Raw genomic sequence first — 22,008 nt, 5'->3', positions numbered from 1 at the left:
TCGATGTTTAAATATAACTGTGAACTTTTTTTGCACATTTTCGAGAAGTTCACAATTTGACCTATAGCAAGTGCTGCCCCAAACCACGGAAGCGTGCTCGAGAACTGGAATGTATACGCTCTTATATGAAGTTACAAATGGCCCGGGTTGTTTGAAGTCTGTCGTTACCCGACATACTGTGCCGAGCGTTCGAAGTGCACGCTGCCTCGTCTGTTGAGCGTGGGGCGAGAAACTCGGAGAGCTATCGAAGTACACTCCAAGGACCTTCGTTGCCTGAGCTCTTGGCAGGAGAACATCTTTAACGATATGGGGAAATAAAGTACTGCTAGTCTTCCACGTTAAGCGTGAAACGTTCGTTTTTGATGCATTTATGACGAACTTGTTTCAGCGCACCATGACGCAAAATGTGTAATTTCCTTCTGAAGAGCGGCGCAATAATTACCATTTTTTACTACTTTGAAAAGTTTCGCATCATCAGCATATAACAAAACTGAAGAGCCTTGAGTGACTGCAGAAACGTCGTTAATAAACAGCGAGAAAAGAAGAGGGCCCAGGACAAGCCCTTGAGGAACTCCACTTGTAACCGCGTAAACTTCTGACGACTGACCATATACGCTAACGTAGCAGTACCGGTCGCATAGGTAGCTTCTTATCAGCGCTGTGACAGAGTGGTGCAGATCAAGTTGTGTCAACTTATGAAGGAGTATTTGTGGCATACGACATCAAACGCCTTACTGATTTATTATTTATTATTATTTGGGGTTTTACGTGCCAAAACCACTTTCTGATTATGAGGCACGCCGTAGTGGAGGACTCCGGAAATTTTGACCACCTGGGGTTCTTTAACGTGCACCTAAATCTAAGCACACGGGTGTTTTCGCATTTCGCCCCCATCGAAATGCGGCCGCCGTGGCCGGGATTCGATCCCGCGACCTCGTGCTCAGCAGCCCAACACCATAGCCACTGAGCAACCACGGCGGGTCGCCTTACTGAGGTGAATATGAATGACATCCAGCTGTGCTTTCTTACACACTGCTTGAGAGGCATGCGTCATGAAGCTAACGAGGTTGGTATCTGTGGAGCATCCCGATATGAAACCATGCTGCTGATGAATTATATTATTTTCAGTAGAGTATGAAATTATTGAGTGCAGAGTTGATTCCAATAATTTAGATGCTGCGCATAGGAGAGAAATAGGCCTGTAGTCAGTCGCAGCAGTTTCTACTCCTGACTTAAAGACGGGAACGACCAGCACTGTTTTCCAAGCGTTTGAGAATGTATTCGTCTTTAAAGGAGAACTAAAAATACAGGTAAAAACTGGAACAAGCAAGGACCCGTACGCGTCTTAATCAAATCAGGTGGAATGCCATCAGTACCACACGTAAAAGGCAGATTAAAGCGTTTGGCGCTCTTAAAGACAAGTTCCTCTGATACCGATAGACTCGAATCCAGGAAAGGGTGATTGGGAAGCTCACTAACTCCGTCACTGTACCCTCCACCGTACACAGGCCCGAAGTGTAGGGCGAAGGCGCCCGCGACATCTGGGACAGGTTGGCTGTCGCCACTAAGTAGAGATATATCTTGTTTCGTATTGTTGGATGACTGTTAACGAACGTGTGTCCAAAGAGACTGAATTTTTAGAAGTACTAACTTCCACATGTGCTATATAGATGGAATGATCACGCTTGTAAAGACGTTCAGAGAGTGCCCTGTACATTTTAAAATCTACACGCCGGTGTTCCTGCCTTCCTGTGTGCATGGTCTTATAGCTCTAAAGTTATTTTCAGTTCAACAGGAAACCAGTGGGAAATTTAGAGCGCTTAGTGACTTTTTGTGGTATAAAGTTCTTCATTTCATAGTGAATAATAACTCGGTCATTAACATCTCTCAGCTCTACTACTGAATACCAGTCCGCATTATTAAGATATTGGTAAAGACTCACGTAACCTCTGCTTGAGAAATTTAAAAACCGAGGTGTTGCTGTATCCTTTAATCTGCTGCTACTAGGTAATAATAATAATAATAATAATAATAATAATAATAATAATAATAATAATAATAATAATGATGAGAAGAAGAAGAAGAAGAAGGTGTCGGTTTCGCCCAAACGCCCCAGCCAATTGACATTCCTTAGCTTTGTAGAAAAGAGCATGTGGTTTAAAATCCTAAAGCAGTAACTTTCTTTTCCCAGATGCATATTGCAATTTCTTGAATATTTCAGTCGGACTTCACCTTTCACTTTTGCAATTTTTCTTATTTCTTGTTTAGCTGTACTATATACAGGGATTCACCAGTACCGTGTATCTTTTTTAAATTCTGCACTAAGTGCCATTTTATAACAGATATTGCTTATCTTTTCTAAAGCCACGTGGCTTTAACATGAACAGTTCAATATTATCCTTTTCGATAAATTTTCGATTAATCAATGAATCGATGAAAAACCCGGCATCGAGAGTGATTCACCGATTAAAGGCTAAACTGATGAGCGATTAATCATTAATCGACTAATACTATTGGTGAGCATGCACAATGGGAAAAAACTGTACAGCTGAAGATACAAACGTAATGGAAAGTGAAAAGAAAGAGGAAACGATTCATGTAAAATACATGTAAATGCAATGCACCAAGAAAATTAATTGTGCGAGAAAAAAAGCCGCTCAAACATTGGACATATCGCCAGGCAAGCTGGAAATGTACTAAATCACATGGCAAAAAAGTAGACGAATGCCGAGAAAAAAGTAGCACGCGACAATACGAAGCTGTGGAAAGAACGACGAAAGCGACTGATGAAAGATATCAAGATCAGCGGAATAGGCATTTTTCGAATTCTGTATACACAGCAGAATGTTTGCTGTAGCAAGCAGGAACGAAGAATGGTCGGTGCGACCTTGCGACTTGCTGCGGAATGCCAAGTGCGACATAATCAAGTAGCTCAGCGCAGTTCAGGTTTCGGTGAAGGAGCTCATGCAAAAACAGAAGGTCTGCGCGAATACCTCGGCAGGTACAGGGCGGTAGCAAGGATAAAGTGCAAGCGCTACACGACTGACCAGTGCCAGCGCAACAACGATGGCGGTAAATTGCTACGAACTTTTCCTTAACTCTTTCTAGTCTATCACTGTGGGATGTGGATCCACACCACCGATGCGTATTCTAGTTAGGGAAGGGAAATATACTGATACGGCATTCGGAAAGGAATGGGAGATTTGAATTTGCGTGAGAGGTGGCAAACAGAACCTAGAGAGTGCAAATCACGCACAGCAATGCGTTCAGTATGAGATGAAAAGCTTAACGAGGCATTAAAGAGCACACCGAGATCGTTGACCTCAGCAACCCTACTCAACTGAAACAAAATACTTTCGGTTTTGCGAGTGCATGTCATAATTTTGGTCTTAAAAGCGTATAGGCTGAGAGCATTATTTTTGAAGCATTCCGCAAACGACAACAGGTCAGACAGAAGAATTCGACAGTCATCAATAGTGTGAACATCTTTGAAAATCTTGATGTCCTCTGCATATTGAAGAACGAACGACTTCCGGATAACGTAAGAGACATCGTTGACAAATACCATGAACAGGGTGGTCGTAGTACGGAGCCTTGGGGGACACAGCTGGTGGCCTTGTACACAAAAGATGACTGTTCATTGAAGCTAGCATAGCAGGACCTCTCCCGAAGATTGCTACGGAGGAGAGCAGCAACTGAAGCATCAACACAATAATGCGTAAGGTAATAATAATAATAATAATAATAATAATAATAATAATAATAATAATAATAATAATAAAAATAATAATAATAATAATAATAATAATAATAATAATAATAATAATAATAATAATAATAATAATAACGATGATGATGATTATGATGATGATTATGATGGCGACGACGACGACGACGACGATGATGATGATGATGATGATGATGATGATGATGATGAAACGTTTGTTATAGCTACGGAGCCTTCGTACTGGCGCACTTAAAGAGTAATAAGCAAGACAAAATGTACAAATAAGACGTATGTCGTAAACAAAACAATGCGAGATGGAGAAACAAACAGGAAAACGGAGAACTACGAGGCAGGTGTCAAAGAGAGTTAAGCATACAACATTATTATCTACATTTATACAAAACACAAGAAATGAACTCTGGAATATATCAATACAGGCAGGATACTTATTACATGTTCTTTGAAGCCGGGCTGTAGGGCAGTCTTTTATGAATTATTACTAATCAAATCAAATCTTTGTTTCCACCATGTACATTAAGATGAAGGACAGCGGGAAAAAAAATACTGTAAGTAGGCGGCTTGACGAGTCTGCAGTCCCATGTAATGAGCGGCGTTTGAGCGACAGCAATGAAATACACAGTCAATAAACGAATGCAAACACTTGATCAGTGCAGAACAAAAGTAAGACGCAATGATCCGAGATAATAGATGCCAGGATAAGTAAAATCAGCAGAAGCTTGATGTGGGCGAGTTGGTTTAACGTACTTCAAGAAAATAAAAGAGCGCTACAAAGACGCGGACTAAAAGAGGCCCATGTACGATGGACAGGCGCTGTCTGTCGTACGTGTTATCCTTTTATAAATCCGCGTTTTTGTAGCGCTCTTTTATTTTCTTGAAGTAAGTAAAATCAGTTTTCTTCTTCTGCAAACTTAGACCTATTTTGGCAGTGGAACAAACAAATAAATCAAAATTAGCAGATCGATAATGGTTTAACAGGGATGGCTAAGAATAACGTAGGCGTTCCATGCCAGAGTTCGAACGGGGGGCAACAACGTTCCAATATTTTCCATGTCTGGTAGCGTAATGTCGCCTTTTTTTCTCTCTCTCTCTCTAAATGTGCCAGAGTACCTGGATTATGTATATTATATTTCACTTCATATTTAAACCTAGTACTCAAATGATAGTCGCATAGTTTTTGAGCGGCTATAACATGCGCTCTACGGAGAAAGAAAAAGCCCTGCAGTTGTTGCATTATAACGAGCGTTGTACACATGCATGGCGCAGGTATCGTTAATGCATAACGTAATCTTTTTGTAGGTTGGAGAATGTAGTTGTACCACAAACAATCTGGTAGTAGTTAACACGCGAATGGAAAAGACAATCATAAATCAGTATTTTAAGTTTTGCAGAATGAGTGTATTTAAGACCACCGATTATTCCGCTTATTCGACCTAAATTCATCACTATATATAGTAAGTCCACATGAGATTCCTAGGACATGTGCGCAGTAAATGTAACACCAAGGCATTTTAAATGGTCAACAATATCAACAGGACGAGAGTTCGAAATAATATCGGCATGAAGCGAAACTGGAGTTATTTTTGGCCCAGACGATAACTGCTTTTGTTTTATTTTCGTTAATCTTCATATAGTAATATGGGGTCCACTCTTATAGCTGAACTATAGTGTCCTTACAGTTTGAGATAACGTAATTGATTTTACTACAAAAAATATGCTAGTGTCATTTGCATATGTAATAAATCTGGCGTTCTCATTAACATTAACGATGTCATTTACGTAAAGGTTAAATAGCAATTTAGAAGAGTTAACTGCTGGGCTAGTTGGTGATCTTGCATACTAAAAAGATTTTGCGCCAGAACAACACACACGTCGTGGTGTTGTCGTCTTTCTTGTGTGCGTTGTTTTAGCGCAAGATCTTTTTAGTACGTTAAATAGCAAGGGATCCCAATATGCTACTTTGTGGGACACCACAAAGAAGCGGAAGGACTTGTGATCGTGAATTATTAAATTGGACAACTTATCGCCGATGGGATAAGTATGACCGCAATAAATTTATAGCATACAATATTTATGGTATACCTCGTATACCGTAAATATTCAACTTAGCCAGCAAAATCTCGTGATTCACGAAGTCAAAAGCCTTGGAAAAGTCGACAAATAAGCCAATCACTATTTTCCTATTTTCAAATTGTGTTAAAATATATTCCTTTTGGTGAGGCAAGGCTCATTCTGTTGACATGTTCTTCCGGAACCCAGATTGGTGAGGTGTTAATACATTGGAGCTTTCAGCAAAATTCAAGACCCTACAAGGAATTAGTTTCTCGAGCGCTTTTGAAAAAATTGGCAAGATAGATACCGCTCGGTAATTGTCTAAGTCACTTCGATTCCCCTTTTCAAAGGGCACTACTACTTTGGTAATTTGCATTTTTATTGGAAATTTTGACGTAGTCAGACAGATATTAAATATATTCGCAAGGACTGGTGCAATTACGTCTATGAAATATTTCACATGTATTACTTGAATTTCATCGTTGTCCCTGCTGCTGCTGCTGTTTAAATTTTCGATTATTGAAGTCACTCCCTGTACTGTGACCGACTGCAGCAATAAAGTTTTATCATTCCTCTTGTTCACATATTGACATGCATCTGGGGAAGTACCTGACGCGCTCATGTTTCTAAAGAAAGTATTGAAAGTATCAGCCGGTTCCGCCCCATGCAAATCTTTGCCTTGAACGGCAAGTTTGGATATGCAGCTACGACGACTGCCGTGACGTAGTAGTGCATCTAATTTGTCCCAAAACAGCGCACTCGACGCATTTTTGACATCCACAAAAGACGAGAAGTATTCTTTACATGCAATGCGCAGTTTCTTGGTTGGTTTGTTTCGATATTGTTTGAAAATGGTCGTCATGTCATCAAGATTACGGGTGTTGAAAAATTGTCTGTAGAGCGCCTATCTTTTGTTCTCATTTGGGGAGAGAGTTCGTGTGTTACCCATGGTTTCCAATTTTTTTTCTATTTTTTTGGTGACTTTTAACAGGAAAGTGAACTTGGTAAACCTTTAGAGATATCTAAAAAACGCGTTGTAGGCGTTGTCAGCATCGTCTAAATTGAGAAGCTTGCACCAGTCTACTTGAAGCAGCTCCTTTCTAAACACGTTAAACGTTTCAGTTATTGGCTGGTGAAGGCTTTCAGCAGCCGAATGTTTAGGAATGCCGGCATCATTTAGGCAGAAAAAAGAAAAAAACAGGAAAGTGATCACTAATAGAACATGATAGGGCACCAGCTTTTGTCTTCGACAATGAAAAATTTGTTATAAATATATCTAATACTGACTGGCATTCATTTGTTATTCTCGCTGGTTCATTGATACCATTACCGAACTCATTTGACAGCAGAATGTTTTTAACTATTTCTACTGAGAGGAGTGTTGATCCCCATATCAATGTTGTAATCATCTGCGGCAACCAGCAGGCACCTGCTCCCTACAACAAACGAAAGAAAGCGTTCATAAATTCAAGAAAACTTGGCTGCCGATAACAGACCGAATATAATACTTTATATGCAAGTAAAGATAACACTTCGTAATCGGGCGTCACGATACTGAAAGCATCCACTAGTTCGGAGTCTATTTGTTCTAGAGTTAGAAGTGGACCCGCCGTGGTTGCTCAGTGGCTATGGTGTTGGGCTGCTGAGCACGAGGTCGCGGGATCGAATCCCGGCCACGGCGGCCGCATTTCGATGGGGGCGAAATGCGAAAACACCTGTGTGCTTAGATTTAGGTGCACGTTAAAGAACCCCAGGTGGTCAAATTTCCGGAGTCCTCCACTACGGCGTGCCTCATAATCAGAAAGTGGTTTTGGCACGTAAAACCCCAGATATTACTATTATTAGTTAGAAGTGCAACACCACCTCCGCGATCGCAAGGTCGGTTGACATGTGTATTATAGCCTTCAATTCTGAAGACGCCACTCTCGTTCTTGCTCCATGTTTCACTGAGCATGATAACTGAGAAACTGAAAAAAAAATGACTAAGGAATTCTTCTAAAAGATATATATGCTTGTTCGGGACAGATCTGGCGTTTAGATGCACACATTTTAGTGCACAAGACATAAATTTAGATACTACGCTGTTCAAGTCATCTGGCGGGAAGAAATTGTGGTCATTCATCTTTGCATTCTTTTGGTCAAGAACAATAACACTGGCTGTGGTCTGAAGGCGGTCAAGGTCCTCACGACATCGAACGTGAATTGCGTTTGCCTCATCAGACGTTCGCAATAGAAAGTTTCACTGCGCAAACCAAACGTGTTTAAACCCAGCTGCCTTGGCCCAGTTTTTGTTGCTTTTAGCAGGTCTCTTCTTCGAGCGGGTCAAGTTTTCCTGGATAAAGATGCGCAGATGGCTACCTTTTGGTTCGTTCTTCTTGGTCAACCACGATGCCCTGATCGCCTGCCTTGTGAAACGCACGATTATTCCAGGTATTTTGTCTTTCTGTGCAGGCAGCCTTTGTACTGAGGCAATGTCATGCTCAACAAAATGAGGCGTTTCCAGTTTGTCTGCAACTTCAGTTATCACTTTGTACAAGTTTTCACCTCGCACGAAAGGCACCCCATGGATTTCCAAATTCAGCTGGCCAAATTCAGCGCTGCAATACGATAGCGCATGAGCGCAGTCACGGGGTTCTATTTCATATTCGCGGGCTTTCTTTAAACGCCGAAAAAAAAAATCGCCACGCAGCATGTATAAGTTGCCGCAAAAAATTGGATCTGTCGTTTCTGAACGCCCTCTACAACGCAACGAAACGCACTTGGCCCTAAATTGAATATTACAAATTTTGCATATGTCATCTCAGTTAATGAACTAATTAAGCTGAATATAAAAAATACTCTAACGAGCACCACATGACGGCAAACCATGTGCCGTTCGTTTCATTCAGCTGCGGCTAACCACTTTTTTTTTTAATTCTTAACACAAGTTACGTGAAACATCTGTGTACTCTACCCACAAATATCGTCGCTAAGAAAAGTCAGGGAGGGTTCGAAAAGAAAGCTTCGCATTATTAAAGATGAAGAGACTTGATGAAATATCTCTGCCTAGCGCATATCGGGGTCACGTGTGCGTTTATTTAGCGGATAAGTATACACCATGCATGGCCTGCCGTAGCCTTAGTGCAACCTTTTACCTGCTTGCGTGCACTATTTCAGTGTAGAAGCTAGATTTAGGTGCACGTTAAAGAACCCCAGGTGGTCTAAATTTCCGGAGTCCTCCACTAAGGCGTGCCTCATAACCAGAAAGTGGTTTTGGCGCGTAAATCCCCATAATTTAACTCTAAAAGCAATTCTTCAGCCCATTATGGGCGGGCAGAATTTGAAAATTCCTTTCGCTTCATTCGATTCCTTTCTACTCATTCACCGCTCGCTACAGGCCGATCCAATAGCGATAACACATGCGCGATAACACTATGCATTGACGAAACGAACATTGACGAAACGTGAAAAAAAAAGTTGAATCTTTACATTATACCTTGCGTATGGTTCGCAGACAGCAGTGTAATATGTCTGCTAGATAGGTGATTAAAGCAAACCGCTTTTTAGTAAAACAACATGCTGTATTCCATAAATACTCATGGCATAAAGACTCATAATACTTCCCTCTAAAGAAAAAAAAAGAGACTCCCCGGCATAGTCTAGAACAGTGGTCATTACAGTAAAGGGAGGAGTGCAACTTTTCTAGTGTATTACATAAGAGTTTTACAGGTATTCCTTTTTTTTTATTTTATGGAGGAACAGAAACGAAGGGATATTGCTTTATATCCTGCCGAGTTCTGTACCTTGCGAGACATATTTCAAATGGCGATGGGATTTTCTTCGGTGCCTTACAAATAGCTTGGGAAAGTTGTTCTCATTATACACTCAAAAGTGAGCGATATTTGTTTACCATTGATTTTCCAGCGCTCGGGGTTTCGAACATCTGGCACGAAATTACCCAAAAGGGACAGCTATACAAGAACATTAAACCAATTTCACTGTGACAGCAGGTAAGTGCTTGAAACTGGGTTTGCCTTGCGCGTCCGTCCATTCTGTCACGCACACACGACCTCGTTGTAAATGTTGTTATGTCGTCGTCAGGCAGCCTTGTCATCTGCAGCGACACCATCGCTGTTGTGCGGAGAAAGAGAAAAACGTTGCCCGCAGCCGCCAACACTGGGTTTCGGAACCCACATCTCTGCCGCGATACGCATTTGTAAGTCGGGCACGCTAACCACTGCGCCAACTCGCAAACAGCAGAGAATGTCAAAGATTGCAATGTATTGCACTTTATACAGACTCTGGCAGTGGTGGCGTCTGTACGAGCATGCAAGTCTGTACGTGTACGCGTATATCGAATTCTACAACACGCATTACCGTACCATACAGAAAGCAAGTTGTGCACACCACAAAGATGATGAGCTCATAACTTATTTTTATAGACAACACTTTCATCCGACATCACATAATTTATTATAACTGTTTCAACATTTTTCAGTATTTATTTTTCGTCACATTCTTGCGTCAAATTAATACATTACTTTGACCGCACCCCGCCACCAGCAACCCTCCAACAGCTCGCTTCTTGGCCGCCCTCCTGCAGTCCGCGAGCTCAGTCATTGGAAGAAAAATCAGGCAAACTTAACAAGATGATGTTCTTGGCTGTGGGAGAATGCTGCTGCCACAGTGAAAGCCGAAGTTGAAAGCCGAAGGAACCCCTGAAGTCTGCTGTAGCTTTTTTTTTCCTTACTTTTCAAACACTGCTTTCCCTGATTAAATTTTCCACACGACGCTTAAGCTATATAACGACAGTAAAGCTAGACGAATCGCACCCTGCAGAAATATTTCTCGCACAAGGTCAATGTGCGACCAAAGACAATTATTTGCGTGCTTTTCGCAAGCACGTACGTCGGCTGTCGGGGGCAGTCATCGCGCACCCCAGCACGTTCGACTGGCCCCTCAGCTGTGGCTTGCGCTCGACGCTCGAGAAGCTCTCCTTTCTTGACGGCCTCTTCATGGTGAGCGCGTTCGACCTCATTATTATGCAGACTACAGCCGCAGACGACCAAAAATTAAGAAAAAAAATGTGAGCGACAGCTTTGTCCCAGCGCGCGAGTTGTATTCCGATGCGTCTGGTCGTCTGAGTATCATGCCGGGTCAACTTTCATAAAAGAAGGTTCGAGAAAAAAAAACACCCTTCCAAGACTGCGCCCATGCGAGCCGCGCATAGATCCACTTTCGGCGAGCACGTGCGCCTCTTCCCTCCCGCAGGAGGGCCAGAGTACTCCGCCGAGCCCGCCTGTAAACCAGATTTGCCTAAACTCGTTGTGCAGACGCTAAAAGCACCCGTCTGGTGAATGAGAGGTCCGAGGAAGCTTAAAGGGGTCGTGCAATTTCTTATAATGCGCGGATCTACGCTTCTGCGAACAAAATGCTGGGCCCGATTCGGACTATGTCTTTATTGTTGTCCGCTTCTGACAGCGTCTACTGTCATTTAGAAAATTCGGGGTGCGTTTTAGACAACGCGGGTATCGACCAACATCGCTTGGAAGCAGTTGTAGAGAATGCTCGCAAAACACTGAAAGCGGCCAAAAAAACGTGAAGGCCATCCACTGTTGTCATACAAACAGCGCACCTTTCAGCAACGAGTTCGTGTATATCCGCTTCTTATTTTGTATTAGCGTCGAGTCCATCGTCTTGCAGCGACGACCACTCAGTATTTTACGAAGAGACCAATAAGTCCCCCGAAACCTTACTTGTACAGCCATGCGCTTAGTTTGTCAAGCTGGTTTCGAGCAATCTTGCCTCTGGAATATCGCTCGAAAGGCATAGATAGACGGCTGCAATGTATGTGAACGGTCCCATCATAAGTATGATGTTTCGGCGCGGTGCATAGTTGAATTCACTTTTATTTTAAACAAACTTTTTACAGAGTCTGCTAGAGGGGCAGAGGCTAAATGCTTAAAATGCCTGACAAAGACATCCAGCTCTTGGTAAGCGGTTTAAGCAAAAGAATATGCACAGTCATGCTTTGATCACGTGAAAAATACAGAAAAAACAGAGAAATCATACTGCATAGAATACATATCTATGTATATATTTATATGTATTAAACATATATTACACGGCCGTGTATTTTCTCATGCAGATATATTCATGCAACGCACGAAGATATTTGTACAGGCACATACATTTCGTTTTAGAACTCATAGTCACACTTATCTCTGCGGTAACAAACTAACGACTACACTTTATAAGAAACCCACTGGCGTTCACCGGTACCTTCATTTTCAAAGTGGCCATGTTAAACACTGCAGAACCAGCGTACCCTGTAGTCAAGCACTTTGTTTCAAGAGACTGTGTTCCGAACACTGCGATTTTATTAACTGCGACAGACTCCGCGATGCCCGGATAATGCAAAAGTATCCACACCTAATCGCAAATGACGCGATTAAGCGAGCCGATGCAGAAGACCGCAGTGCGCTTCTCAGACTGGATAAATGGGCTGAGGAACGAAGGCATGCTAATTTAGTTTTAACACACTCTGCATCGATTCCAAACGTTATTGTCATTCTTAAAAAAAAACATCATAACATACTGATGCAGAGTAAATGCCTCAGAGACGTGTTTCCGGAGCCACCGCGCGCAGTTTACCGACGATTAACAAATTTGCGCAACGTACTAACGTCTTCTAAAACAACAAGACCCATTCACATAGACCGTCATCCTTGCGACATATCACGGTGCAAGTTTTGCGCTCACGTGACGACTTCGCCAAGTGTCATGAGAAGCGTCAAATTTTAGCTTTAGGGGGAAGCTTGAGCTCGGGCTCAGCTCTGAAGCGGCCTATTCGAATACGTGTACAACGCAAACACGCTTTTCTGAGATAATCCCTGGACCGAGTTTAATGAAATTTGTTAAATTTCAGAGAGAAAGGTAAATTCTAGTGACTGTTGGAAACGGAATTTCGATTTAGGGCCTGAATTTTGTTGAAAGAATTTTCAGAAATTCCAAAGTCAAAAAAATAGAACTCCAAAGTTTTCAAATTAATAATTCTGCGTCAAGAACAGATATCGCGGTTCTGTAAAGGCCATCCATTAAATCATTCAAAGCGGACGAATTCGATACATCAATGTATATATTGCGTGAATTTGTTACGTTGTGTACAAGGGTCCTGCAAAAGCTGTATATACACATTACTAAATTTTTTTTTAGATTTATGTGTAACATATCAAATTTGTCCGCTTTAGATGTACTATGAGATGCAATTCATAGAATCGTGGTATAATGTTTTTGTTACTGAGTTAGAGAGTTGTAAACTTGATAGTTTCTGAAAATTTTATTTTTGTCAATTTTTAATAAAAAATTGACAACATAAATTAAAAATTTGAACCCAATAGCCACTAGATTTAAGTTTTTCTTTTAAATGCAACAATCCCGTCAATTTTGGTGCAGTGGTTGCCGAGAAAACCAATACCCATTTTACATGTATTTAGATACGAGCACCCGAGCTAAAGCTTCCTCTTAACAGGAAGCTTTAGCTCGGGTGCTCTTATCATTTCATTGTATTTAACTTACGATGAGTGATGCTCATGAACCTTTGTTCTCACATTTTCGTCAATACTTTAGCAGACACCTGTTTTGATGAGCTCTTTTGTAAACCCTGCCTTTGTAACATTTGTTGCTGTACGAAACTACTGTTACAACCATTCCATCCCGTGGTGAATTTTTACCACATTTCACGTGTGTACGGATGATTCATGACGAGTGCAGTCACCTTACAGCAAAAATCTGTGCTCTGCCATGGTTGTTTCTTTTTCTTCTTTTTCTAACCACGTGTTATCTTTTCTGTAAACCCTGTTTTTATTGTAATTAGTGTTGCCTGACGAACCAGTTACGACCATCTCCTCGTGAATTTTTTTTTTCTCTTTTTTTTCTCGTTTTTCTTTCTTTTTTCTATTGGCGTCATCGTGTCTGTGTACCCTGTTTTTGCTGTATATAGTGTTGCTCTGCGAACCCGTTACAACCATCCCGTCGCGCATTTGTTTTTCTTTCCCCCCCTTTTTTTTTGACATGTACTATTGATTCGTCACGAGTGCAAACTCCTCACAGCAATAATGTGCCTTGGCAGTGGATAAGCGCATGGGGAGTCCTATGTCATGTACGTATTTAAGCACAACGCCTTACCATTTCCTGTATTCCCTGACGAAGGCTGGACCCCGACCGAAACGTAGGAAATAAAGCATCGTTTTTTTTTTGTACGTGCGTTCTCAACCTCCAAGTGCATATATATATGTGTATATATATGTATATATATATACATATATATATATATATATATATATATATATATATATATATATATATATATATATATATATATATATATATATATATATATAGCAATTATATTCTTTCAGAATATCCTGCATGTACGTGGATAGTGTTGAGATTAACCGGATCATCTTGAAATCAGGGGACGCACAGAAACGCTTACCAACATTTCTTTTTTCCAGAGGGAAAGACCGAGGGAAAGGGCCGAAAGATTTCACGATACAACGATTGGCTCAAGAAATAACCGCTCGTTCATCTCCTTACAAACATCGGCCAAACACAATCGTACGTAACATTTAAGATTGTTTTTTACGTGTTTCAAAAGATGCATACCAGGAATTAATTTGATGCTTCCAAGGCAAACTTGCCTGTTACGCCACAATGCTGCTGAAACAAAGTGAATGCAAATATACCGCTCTAACGAAGGATAAAAATAAAATAAAGAAACGAGACGACGCTCTATTTTTACATAATTCGATTATCAAGCCCCCGCGGTAAAAAGCAACGCTATCGTTAATTGTAACACCATGCGTCAACTTGGAGTAACAAACAGCTTGCACAGCTTGCACAGCTACAAAGCCGCCGGCCATATGGAATATCGCCTACCAGCAGTATGCATAAGAAGAGCGCCCGCGGATATCTTTAGCGACATAATGGGAGAGAAGCGATTAACAAAGCTCAAGCGTGGAATGCTATAGCATGGTGCTCTGACGAAAAAGAAAAGTCGCAATTTCGCCCGAAAGGCGAAGCATCGATTGCGACAGCAAATTAGTAGACAGCTATTGGAAGCAAAAGTAGTAGTTTTATCGGCCGCACAAGCTTGGAAACACGCTTACTCCCTAAATTAAAAAGCATGGTGCGAGCGCGCACAAGGAAACATGAACACAGCACACACTGTAAGCGCGGACACTCGCTGTCAAAACGCTGGTGTGAGCAAGCGCGGCAGCAGCAGCGAGTGAAGTGACCGTCGTGCGGTCTATCGCTTCAACGAAAGCGCGGCAAGAACACAGCGCGCACAAAGGTATGAGCGGTCTGCAGATCCCTTTCAATGTATACGACGCGTGCGACCGTGCGCAATACACGGGGTCGAAGTTGGCGAAGTTGGCGGAGTTGAAGCCGCCCCGCCCCCCCCCCCCCTCCCTCCCACGCTGCCTCCGCGCTTTCATCCCTATCGCGCGCGAGAATGAGTCGCAATCGTCAGTCCTCTTCGCGCCCGGTCGCGAAATACGCAGTCGCTGCCGGAGCACAACGCCGCCCCCGTCCCTCCCTCTCTTGGCGCGACGGAAGACGGCGCGTTTGCTCTCCGCTTTCCTCCTTCACGCGCGCCAGATTGAGCCGCGATCGTCGGCTTCCCTCGCGTGCTTTCCCTCGCACGTAAACCATACGACTCGCGGCGACGGTGTTATATCGCCCTTGGGCTTTATACGAAACATCGCGGCGGCGGCAAAAATGCGCCTGGAGTGTCCATATAATTGGCAATAAAAGAGATAGACACGCAACGGCGCTTTGATGGTGGAGTTCGCACCACTGAAAGCGCCTATGCATCGCTTGACGGGTGCCACGCGGGGCTAGCGCACTTTCATGACAATGTCCACCGGAGGCGAGACGAGAGGAGCAGGCCACTCTGCCTGTCCGTGATAACCGACCTCTTGGCGACAGAACACTCGCCGGAGCATGCTCATGCAGCGCGCACCATTCTTTCAGAGCGCTTTTCGCCCATCTCGAGTGGCCGCAACGAACATACCCGACGTGAAGAGCTCATCACGCAGGCGGGCGACGGCAACACGAAAGAAGGCTCGCAGCGCTCGGCGGAAGACACGTAACTGCGGCGCTATGTGCCGTCTCTCTCGTTGTCCACGTCCACCTGTCAGCTCAGCCCTTCGGACAACGAGCGACCAATTAGCTCGTACGGAAGTCGTACACCGAGACAAGTAACGTATTTGACGAAATTTGTTCACCCTCCTTCTTCACAGAGTCAAAGTTTTCTCCGCTGAAACCAACAGAACCAAAATTGAGTATACCTTGATTTCGTAGTGTGATGAAAACGGTAGTTTTTCTCGCAATTGCTGTGTGTGCCAACACTCGAATAAGAAAGTGTGTGTGATGCCGGTACGCAAAGGAAAGTTCAGAATGCATGGTCTCTCTCTTTCTCTCTCTCTTTCTTTAATCACTTTTCGATAGCTTACATTAGTTTAGTCTCACTACTCAATTACGTATTGTTTCTTTCTGCCTTAAAGGGTTTTTTTTTCGTTGTTGTTTTAACCTTAGAATACTCGTTGGTTTCATACTTGTTCCTGCCGTCCGATTCCCGGCCTATGCCCCGATTAATGGATATAAGCCATAGTTCAGAGTGATTGTCGGAATCGTTACCATCGGTGGCTGAGCTCTGCAGGTGACTGGGGCTTTGAACTCCGGGCCCTTGCACCGCTCAGGCGCGACCCTCTGAGTGACCACGCGTCACACGTGCTGCTCGAGCTTGCGGAAAAGCTCGGCAACGTCCGACGACGCTTGATTGATGACCAATGAATGGCACGCGTCGCCCTACGCTTTGGTCGTTAGCAACGATAGTGCGCGCACGTTTTATGGCTCTGTCCGAACAAGACTTAACGTCGCGTACTATACTGCTGAAGCAAGTGAAGTGCCAAATTTGCATGACTAATTGTCCGTGCATGTTAAATAACGTTCCCCATTCATAAACTTGACGGTAACGCGTCGATTTGGCAGGACTGTCTGAGGCTGATTATTAATGTTCAAAGCACGGCACAGTCGTAACGTTGCGGCCTAATGACCTTACGTAAAAGCTCAATTTTTCAAGTGTCCTTTCGTCAGTTTTACGCTTTTAATTATGTATAGTCCATAAAAGCAGACTCCTTGTGCTGATCGGTGTTGTTGTCATGCGTCTTTCTACATGGGCCCACATTAAATTCTCGTTAAATATACAGTTATTTTCGAAATTACTTTTTTTTAGATATACGTATTGATGTAAACTTATGAAGACATTGACGAAATCAAAAAAGCTTATTTTCCTTTATTTTTTGTGAGTTTGCCTTTTTTTCTACATACGAATGGCCAGCGTTTATACGTCTGTAGGCGCCGGGGACATTTCACATTCAACTGTAGCAAACTTCACTTCTGTTCCAGATTTCTGAATGGGGCCTCCTCATCCCGTAACAAATTATCTCTCGCTCTCTCTTTCATCTGATGAATTGAGGCACACATAAACCAAACAATTGCCGTACCACAGCCAAAAGGTAGTTTGAGGTTAGATGACATGCCACAAAGAGAAATTTTACACTGTAACATATAACCTAAGCCCGAGGAACAAGTAAAATATAAAAGGTATACACAGCATAACATTGTAGGTTATGCGCATATTTCCACGCGCAAAGCAGTAATCACGTTTGCGAAAAACCGATCAAATGAGATGAACGCTGTGAAACTGTGTAAGGCAGTTTTACTGCACTACAATCTCGCCTACACCTTACAAGCTTTCTACTGTTATTTCTCCCTCCCCTCACTGTCTCTGGCTTTCTCTCTACGAGGCGCGAGAAAACGGCGTCATAACCTCCGTGTGCCATACTTCTTGTGTCTGCAGAAGGAAGCAAGGCAGTCCGACAATTCTAATAGGCTGCCACTTTTCATTCTTGGAACAAGGCCAGCGCAAAGGGAAGGACGCAGTTTTCTTTTCGGTGCAAGCTACATAAACTGCTGACAAACTATATAACCGTAATTGAAAGAATCACGATGACATCTGGACATTGTGCGAAATCTTGTGCTACAATGCTATACCGAGTTTTCGCGCCAACGCTTTTGCGCCAACAATACTCGCGGTGTCGAATTAATACGAGTTAGACAATGTTAAACGCGTGTGTTTCTTCAGTATGGCATTGCAATAAAGCCTCCTCCGACTATGACAATATTTTTTGCCTTGTCAGCATTTTTCCCGCCTCGGCGAAAACTGAGTGTCTCGCGAGAAATTCAGAGCCACTGCTGCCAACCAACGACTCAACTTGTACTGCCACGAAACGGTTCGGGAAAATGCCAGAAACACCAACGATGCACAATTCGCGAAATTCCAGTTCGTGGTGTTTCCGCGTGCCTCGAAGCAATTTCGCATCTGTTCCCTCGAGACGAGAACATGCGGCAACGCGAAGAAAAAACAACGATCGGCCCAACGGGTGTTGAAACCGAAATGAGAGCGGCCAAGTCTCACAGCGTAGGTACAGAAGCAACGTGAATTCACTTTGAGGGTTGTTACGCTACACATCAGAGGCGACCGGTCTCCCGCCTTACAGAAGTCGCCAAGTCTTGTGCGCGGTCGAGTGTGACGGTGTTGGATTCCTTTTTCGTGCCCCCAACGCGCAGTGTTCTCTTCCTGCTTTCCTCCATTCCTGTGTACGCTGTTATTACCTTAAATGCGTGCAGCGCAGTCAACGGTAGCCGGACCTGCCGGTGCGCATCCACGCCCTCCTTTGACTCCGTTCCTTGGTTCTTCTCTCTTCTGCCGCGCCGCTGTGCTCGCGTAATGCGTTTCTCCTGGCTTCTCTTATGCAATAAAAGCGCCGCCGAAAGAGGAGTGACTGGGCCAGTCTGCTGCCGCGCTATAGAGCATGTCACCCCAGGCTGGGATTTTCATAAGGGCGAACATTAGCTCTTCTGCCCTTTTTCTGTGGAGTCGTAACAGTCTGTAGTCGGACTCGCTGCCTTATCAGTATCGTAACTACCGAATTGAGTAGAGTCGCTAGTCGAGATCACACGCCGAGGTCACAGTCGAGACTTCAGCCCGGACTCGGACTAACAGACAGCAACAGTCTTGGATGAGGTAGAAGCACGTTGCCATTTTTTTAACGCATTTAATCACCGTTAAGTGGCCTTTTGCGAGGAGAGCAATTTACTCGAATCTCAGCCGAGGGCACGGTGAAAGTTTCCGCACTAGCTCAGGTATGAAAACAGAAACAAAGGTCGCGAGATCGACGAACCATATAAAATGCGTCCACTTATGCGTACTGTGAGAGCTGGCCATTATTCGCTAAAGCTGCATCACGTACTGCGCGCGCATTTTTTTTTTCGTTTTCTGACTTCGTCGTACAACTTTTTTTTTCTTTTTAGCCTTCAACGTCTTTAAGTTCCCTGCGTCAACTGTCACTGCGATACAGAGGTATGTTCAGCTCACCGGCACCTGCTCTGCGGCAGCACCCACTTCCCTTTCACCTCGCGAATAACTTCTTGGGCGAGTTGGTGTTTACTTAACATGTTGCTCTCTTTAGCGCAAAAACTAGAAAAAAAAAGAAGACAGTGAGAGGCGAAAGGAAAGGAAAGACGAGCGCTCGCCTTTCCTTTCGCCGCTCACTCTCTGCTTTCTTTTTTTTTGCGCTAAAAAGAGCAATTTGTTAACCTTTCGCCTACATGCTACTTCACTACGTGGATGGTTATGCCATATAAGAAGAGACAACTTAACCGGGAGCACTCTGACCCCCTGCCATCTTGAGATGACCCATCATAGTCGTCATCTAATAGCGAACCGAGAATTTCTTTGTTCACATTTTGTTTTAATAACTTGTAAGAGATTTCTTAAAAATTATCCATCTGCTAAACGAGCATCTTGCAGCAAAAGCCAAATCTACAGTAAGGAACCTTGAAAAAGCTACCGCAGCTGGTCCCATTTTCGACTGTCTGCCTCTCGCGTGGATTTCACCGGTGGTGCGGTGCAGTGCGGTAGTTTCTCAACGCCCTCTGGTGTACGCCCGTTCACACTAACGCTATCATGCCTCTAGTAGGGGCACAGTCCTCTCTGCAAATGACGGATCACGTAAAAAAAAGTTAACATTCATTTCTTTTTTGTGCAGTTACGTTTATAAGTCTTCCTTTTCGTGAACTATTCATTGCTTTTTAGTCTAACAATTCAATCGTGATGAAGTGTGACACACAGCAGCACAGTTTGATGGAACTCTGCTTGAAGGAACAACGCGAACTTAAACAGATCCACGTTCCTCACTATAACCGCGACTCAGTCTCTCTAATGTCCCAGCTAACGTTAGCCAAGCTGTTTGGAGAAAAGAAATATTTAAAAGAATTACGGTGCAAGACACAGTTATAAGAGCTACGGTGTTCGGTCATCAGAGTTCTGACAATCGAATACCGCAGGTCCTAAAATTCTACCTTAAACCATCTCTCTCTCTCTCTGTCTCTCTGTCTCTCTCTCTCTCACACACACACATACACACACACACATTTTTGTTGAACGGCTTGGCTAGCGATATCTGGGACACCCTATATATTTGATGAAGTTAAGGTTCAGTTTGGCGCTGCTGTGACGCCCTCAATGACGCAATCCGCGGCCAAGCTATTTGTTCGTCGAAGTCTTACACAATTAACTGGTTCCTTCTGTGTTCTGGTGAAGCCATCCCAAAACAAAGAAACTGTGCTGAACGTCAAAGCTGTACGGTCGTTTCTGAACTCTCATACTAAGCAGAAGCTTAAAAATTGAAGGTGCTGTAATATTGAAAGGGTTGGTTCCCGGCGGCGGCCGGCCGCGTTGCGATGGGGGCGGAATTCTAGAACGCTCGGTGCGTTCAACTTTATCTTAACGATCACCGTGTGGTCAAAATTAATCCGGAACCATCGGCTGCAGCATCTGTAAATGCGCAGAGGTCGCTATGGGACGTTTAAACTCCGCCAGTCAATCAAATAAATTATGTTGACAAAAAATGTGGCTGCAGCTGCAGCTGAAAAAAACACTGTGGTCCAGTCGAAGTGTAAGCACCACCAAATGGCGGCCGATGCATTCTCATTGTTCCAGTTATCAGCAAAGACTGCCGAAAGGCGCATTAACCAAATATTTGTTAATAACTAACATATCAGCGATCCCTTCACGGATAATGCATGCGTTTCGCGGAAAATGTGGCACCGGGCATTTTGACGCGGAATCCGCGCGCCATTCGAATCCACTCGGGCAGTGGTTGCGTTAATCAGCGAGTCATCGTAATTTGCTGAATTCTTCGAAATTCGGTTATACTCGGTGAATGACGTGGCATAAGTCCAATAGGAAATGTTATTAGTATTTATCAATGTGCGACTGGGGATGACAGTGCGTTATCGTCAATCAGATATACAGAACATTTTTTCCCCTGCTATATCAGTGTATGATGCGTGTGCAATAACAACGTGTACAACTATTATTTTGCCCCAATAATCAACTTAAGCACCACGGTTGCCCGACTCCAATCGTAACAACACTGTGGCAAATGCCTCACGTTTCCACAGCGCGTATGGTCTCGCTGGACATCAACGTTCTAATTGTTATTATTATGTTTATTTTGCGGAAGAATCTCTCAAACATAAACGATTCATGCTATAGTAAAGCTGCGACGGGGGCTAGTTGGCGCGAATTCATGGCTGAGCGCGCTGCCAAGTCTTGACGAAAGACTGTTGAAAGAAGCGTCATCGCGCATCGCCCTGTCTCTCTGTCTTCGTCTCTCGTCAACATGAAATATATTATTGAGGAATTCGTAAAAAAGAAAGAATTTGATTTAGCAGGATTATATGGCAATACTTGGCAACGCTACCGATTGCTTGGGCTAATGACGCCGTTCAAACAACTTAAAAGACTTGAATTTCTTTTGATATGTTTCTCAATATCTCTGAGCCGAAAACGCGTAAACGCGCTTCCTTTGTGATACGAGCTAATTCCGTGAAAGAATTGACCTTACCTTTAACTGATTTGGGGACAACCTAAACATTCAGTGCCAACTCCGCCCACGATACCCCACTGTAGCTTTCCTCAGGGCTTCCTCGCTCCACAACACAGTTTTCCCTGTAGATAGGCCTATAACGAAAGAAGTTCGTCGTCGCCGTGACGTCCTGGAAATGAGCTAACGCAATTGCAAAGCGCAGTCGTA

At 43.4% G+C, this 22,008-nt stretch overlaps 1 protein-coding gene across 1 annotated transcript in view; it reads right to left on the bottom strand.

Moving 5' to 3' along the window:
• LOC139051743 (uncharacterized) overlaps positions 1-22,008 on the bottom strand; it is a 185,236-nt gene that overhangs the window by 161,460 nt on the left and 1,768 nt on the right. The window contains exon 2 of the mRNA XM_070528734.1: positions 3,566-3,676. Within this exon, the coding sequence (XP_070384835.1) occupies positions 3,566-3,653 (88 nt within the window). The 5' untranslated portion in view covers positions 3,654-3,676. The remainder of the gene's footprint in view (positions 1-3,565; positions 3,677-22,008) is intronic.

Source organism: Dermacentor albipictus, unplaced genomic scaffold (assembly GCF_038994185.2).
Source record: "Dermacentor albipictus isolate Rhodes 1998 colony unplaced genomic scaffold, USDA_Dalb.pri_finalv2 scaffold_14, whole genome shotgun sequence".
Taxonomy (NCBI): domain Eukaryota; kingdom Metazoa; phylum Arthropoda; class Arachnida; order Ixodida; family Ixodidae; genus Dermacentor; species Dermacentor albipictus.
Note: the sequence above shows the minus strand (reverse complement) of the source record. Positions and strands in the feature narration are given on the sequence as shown.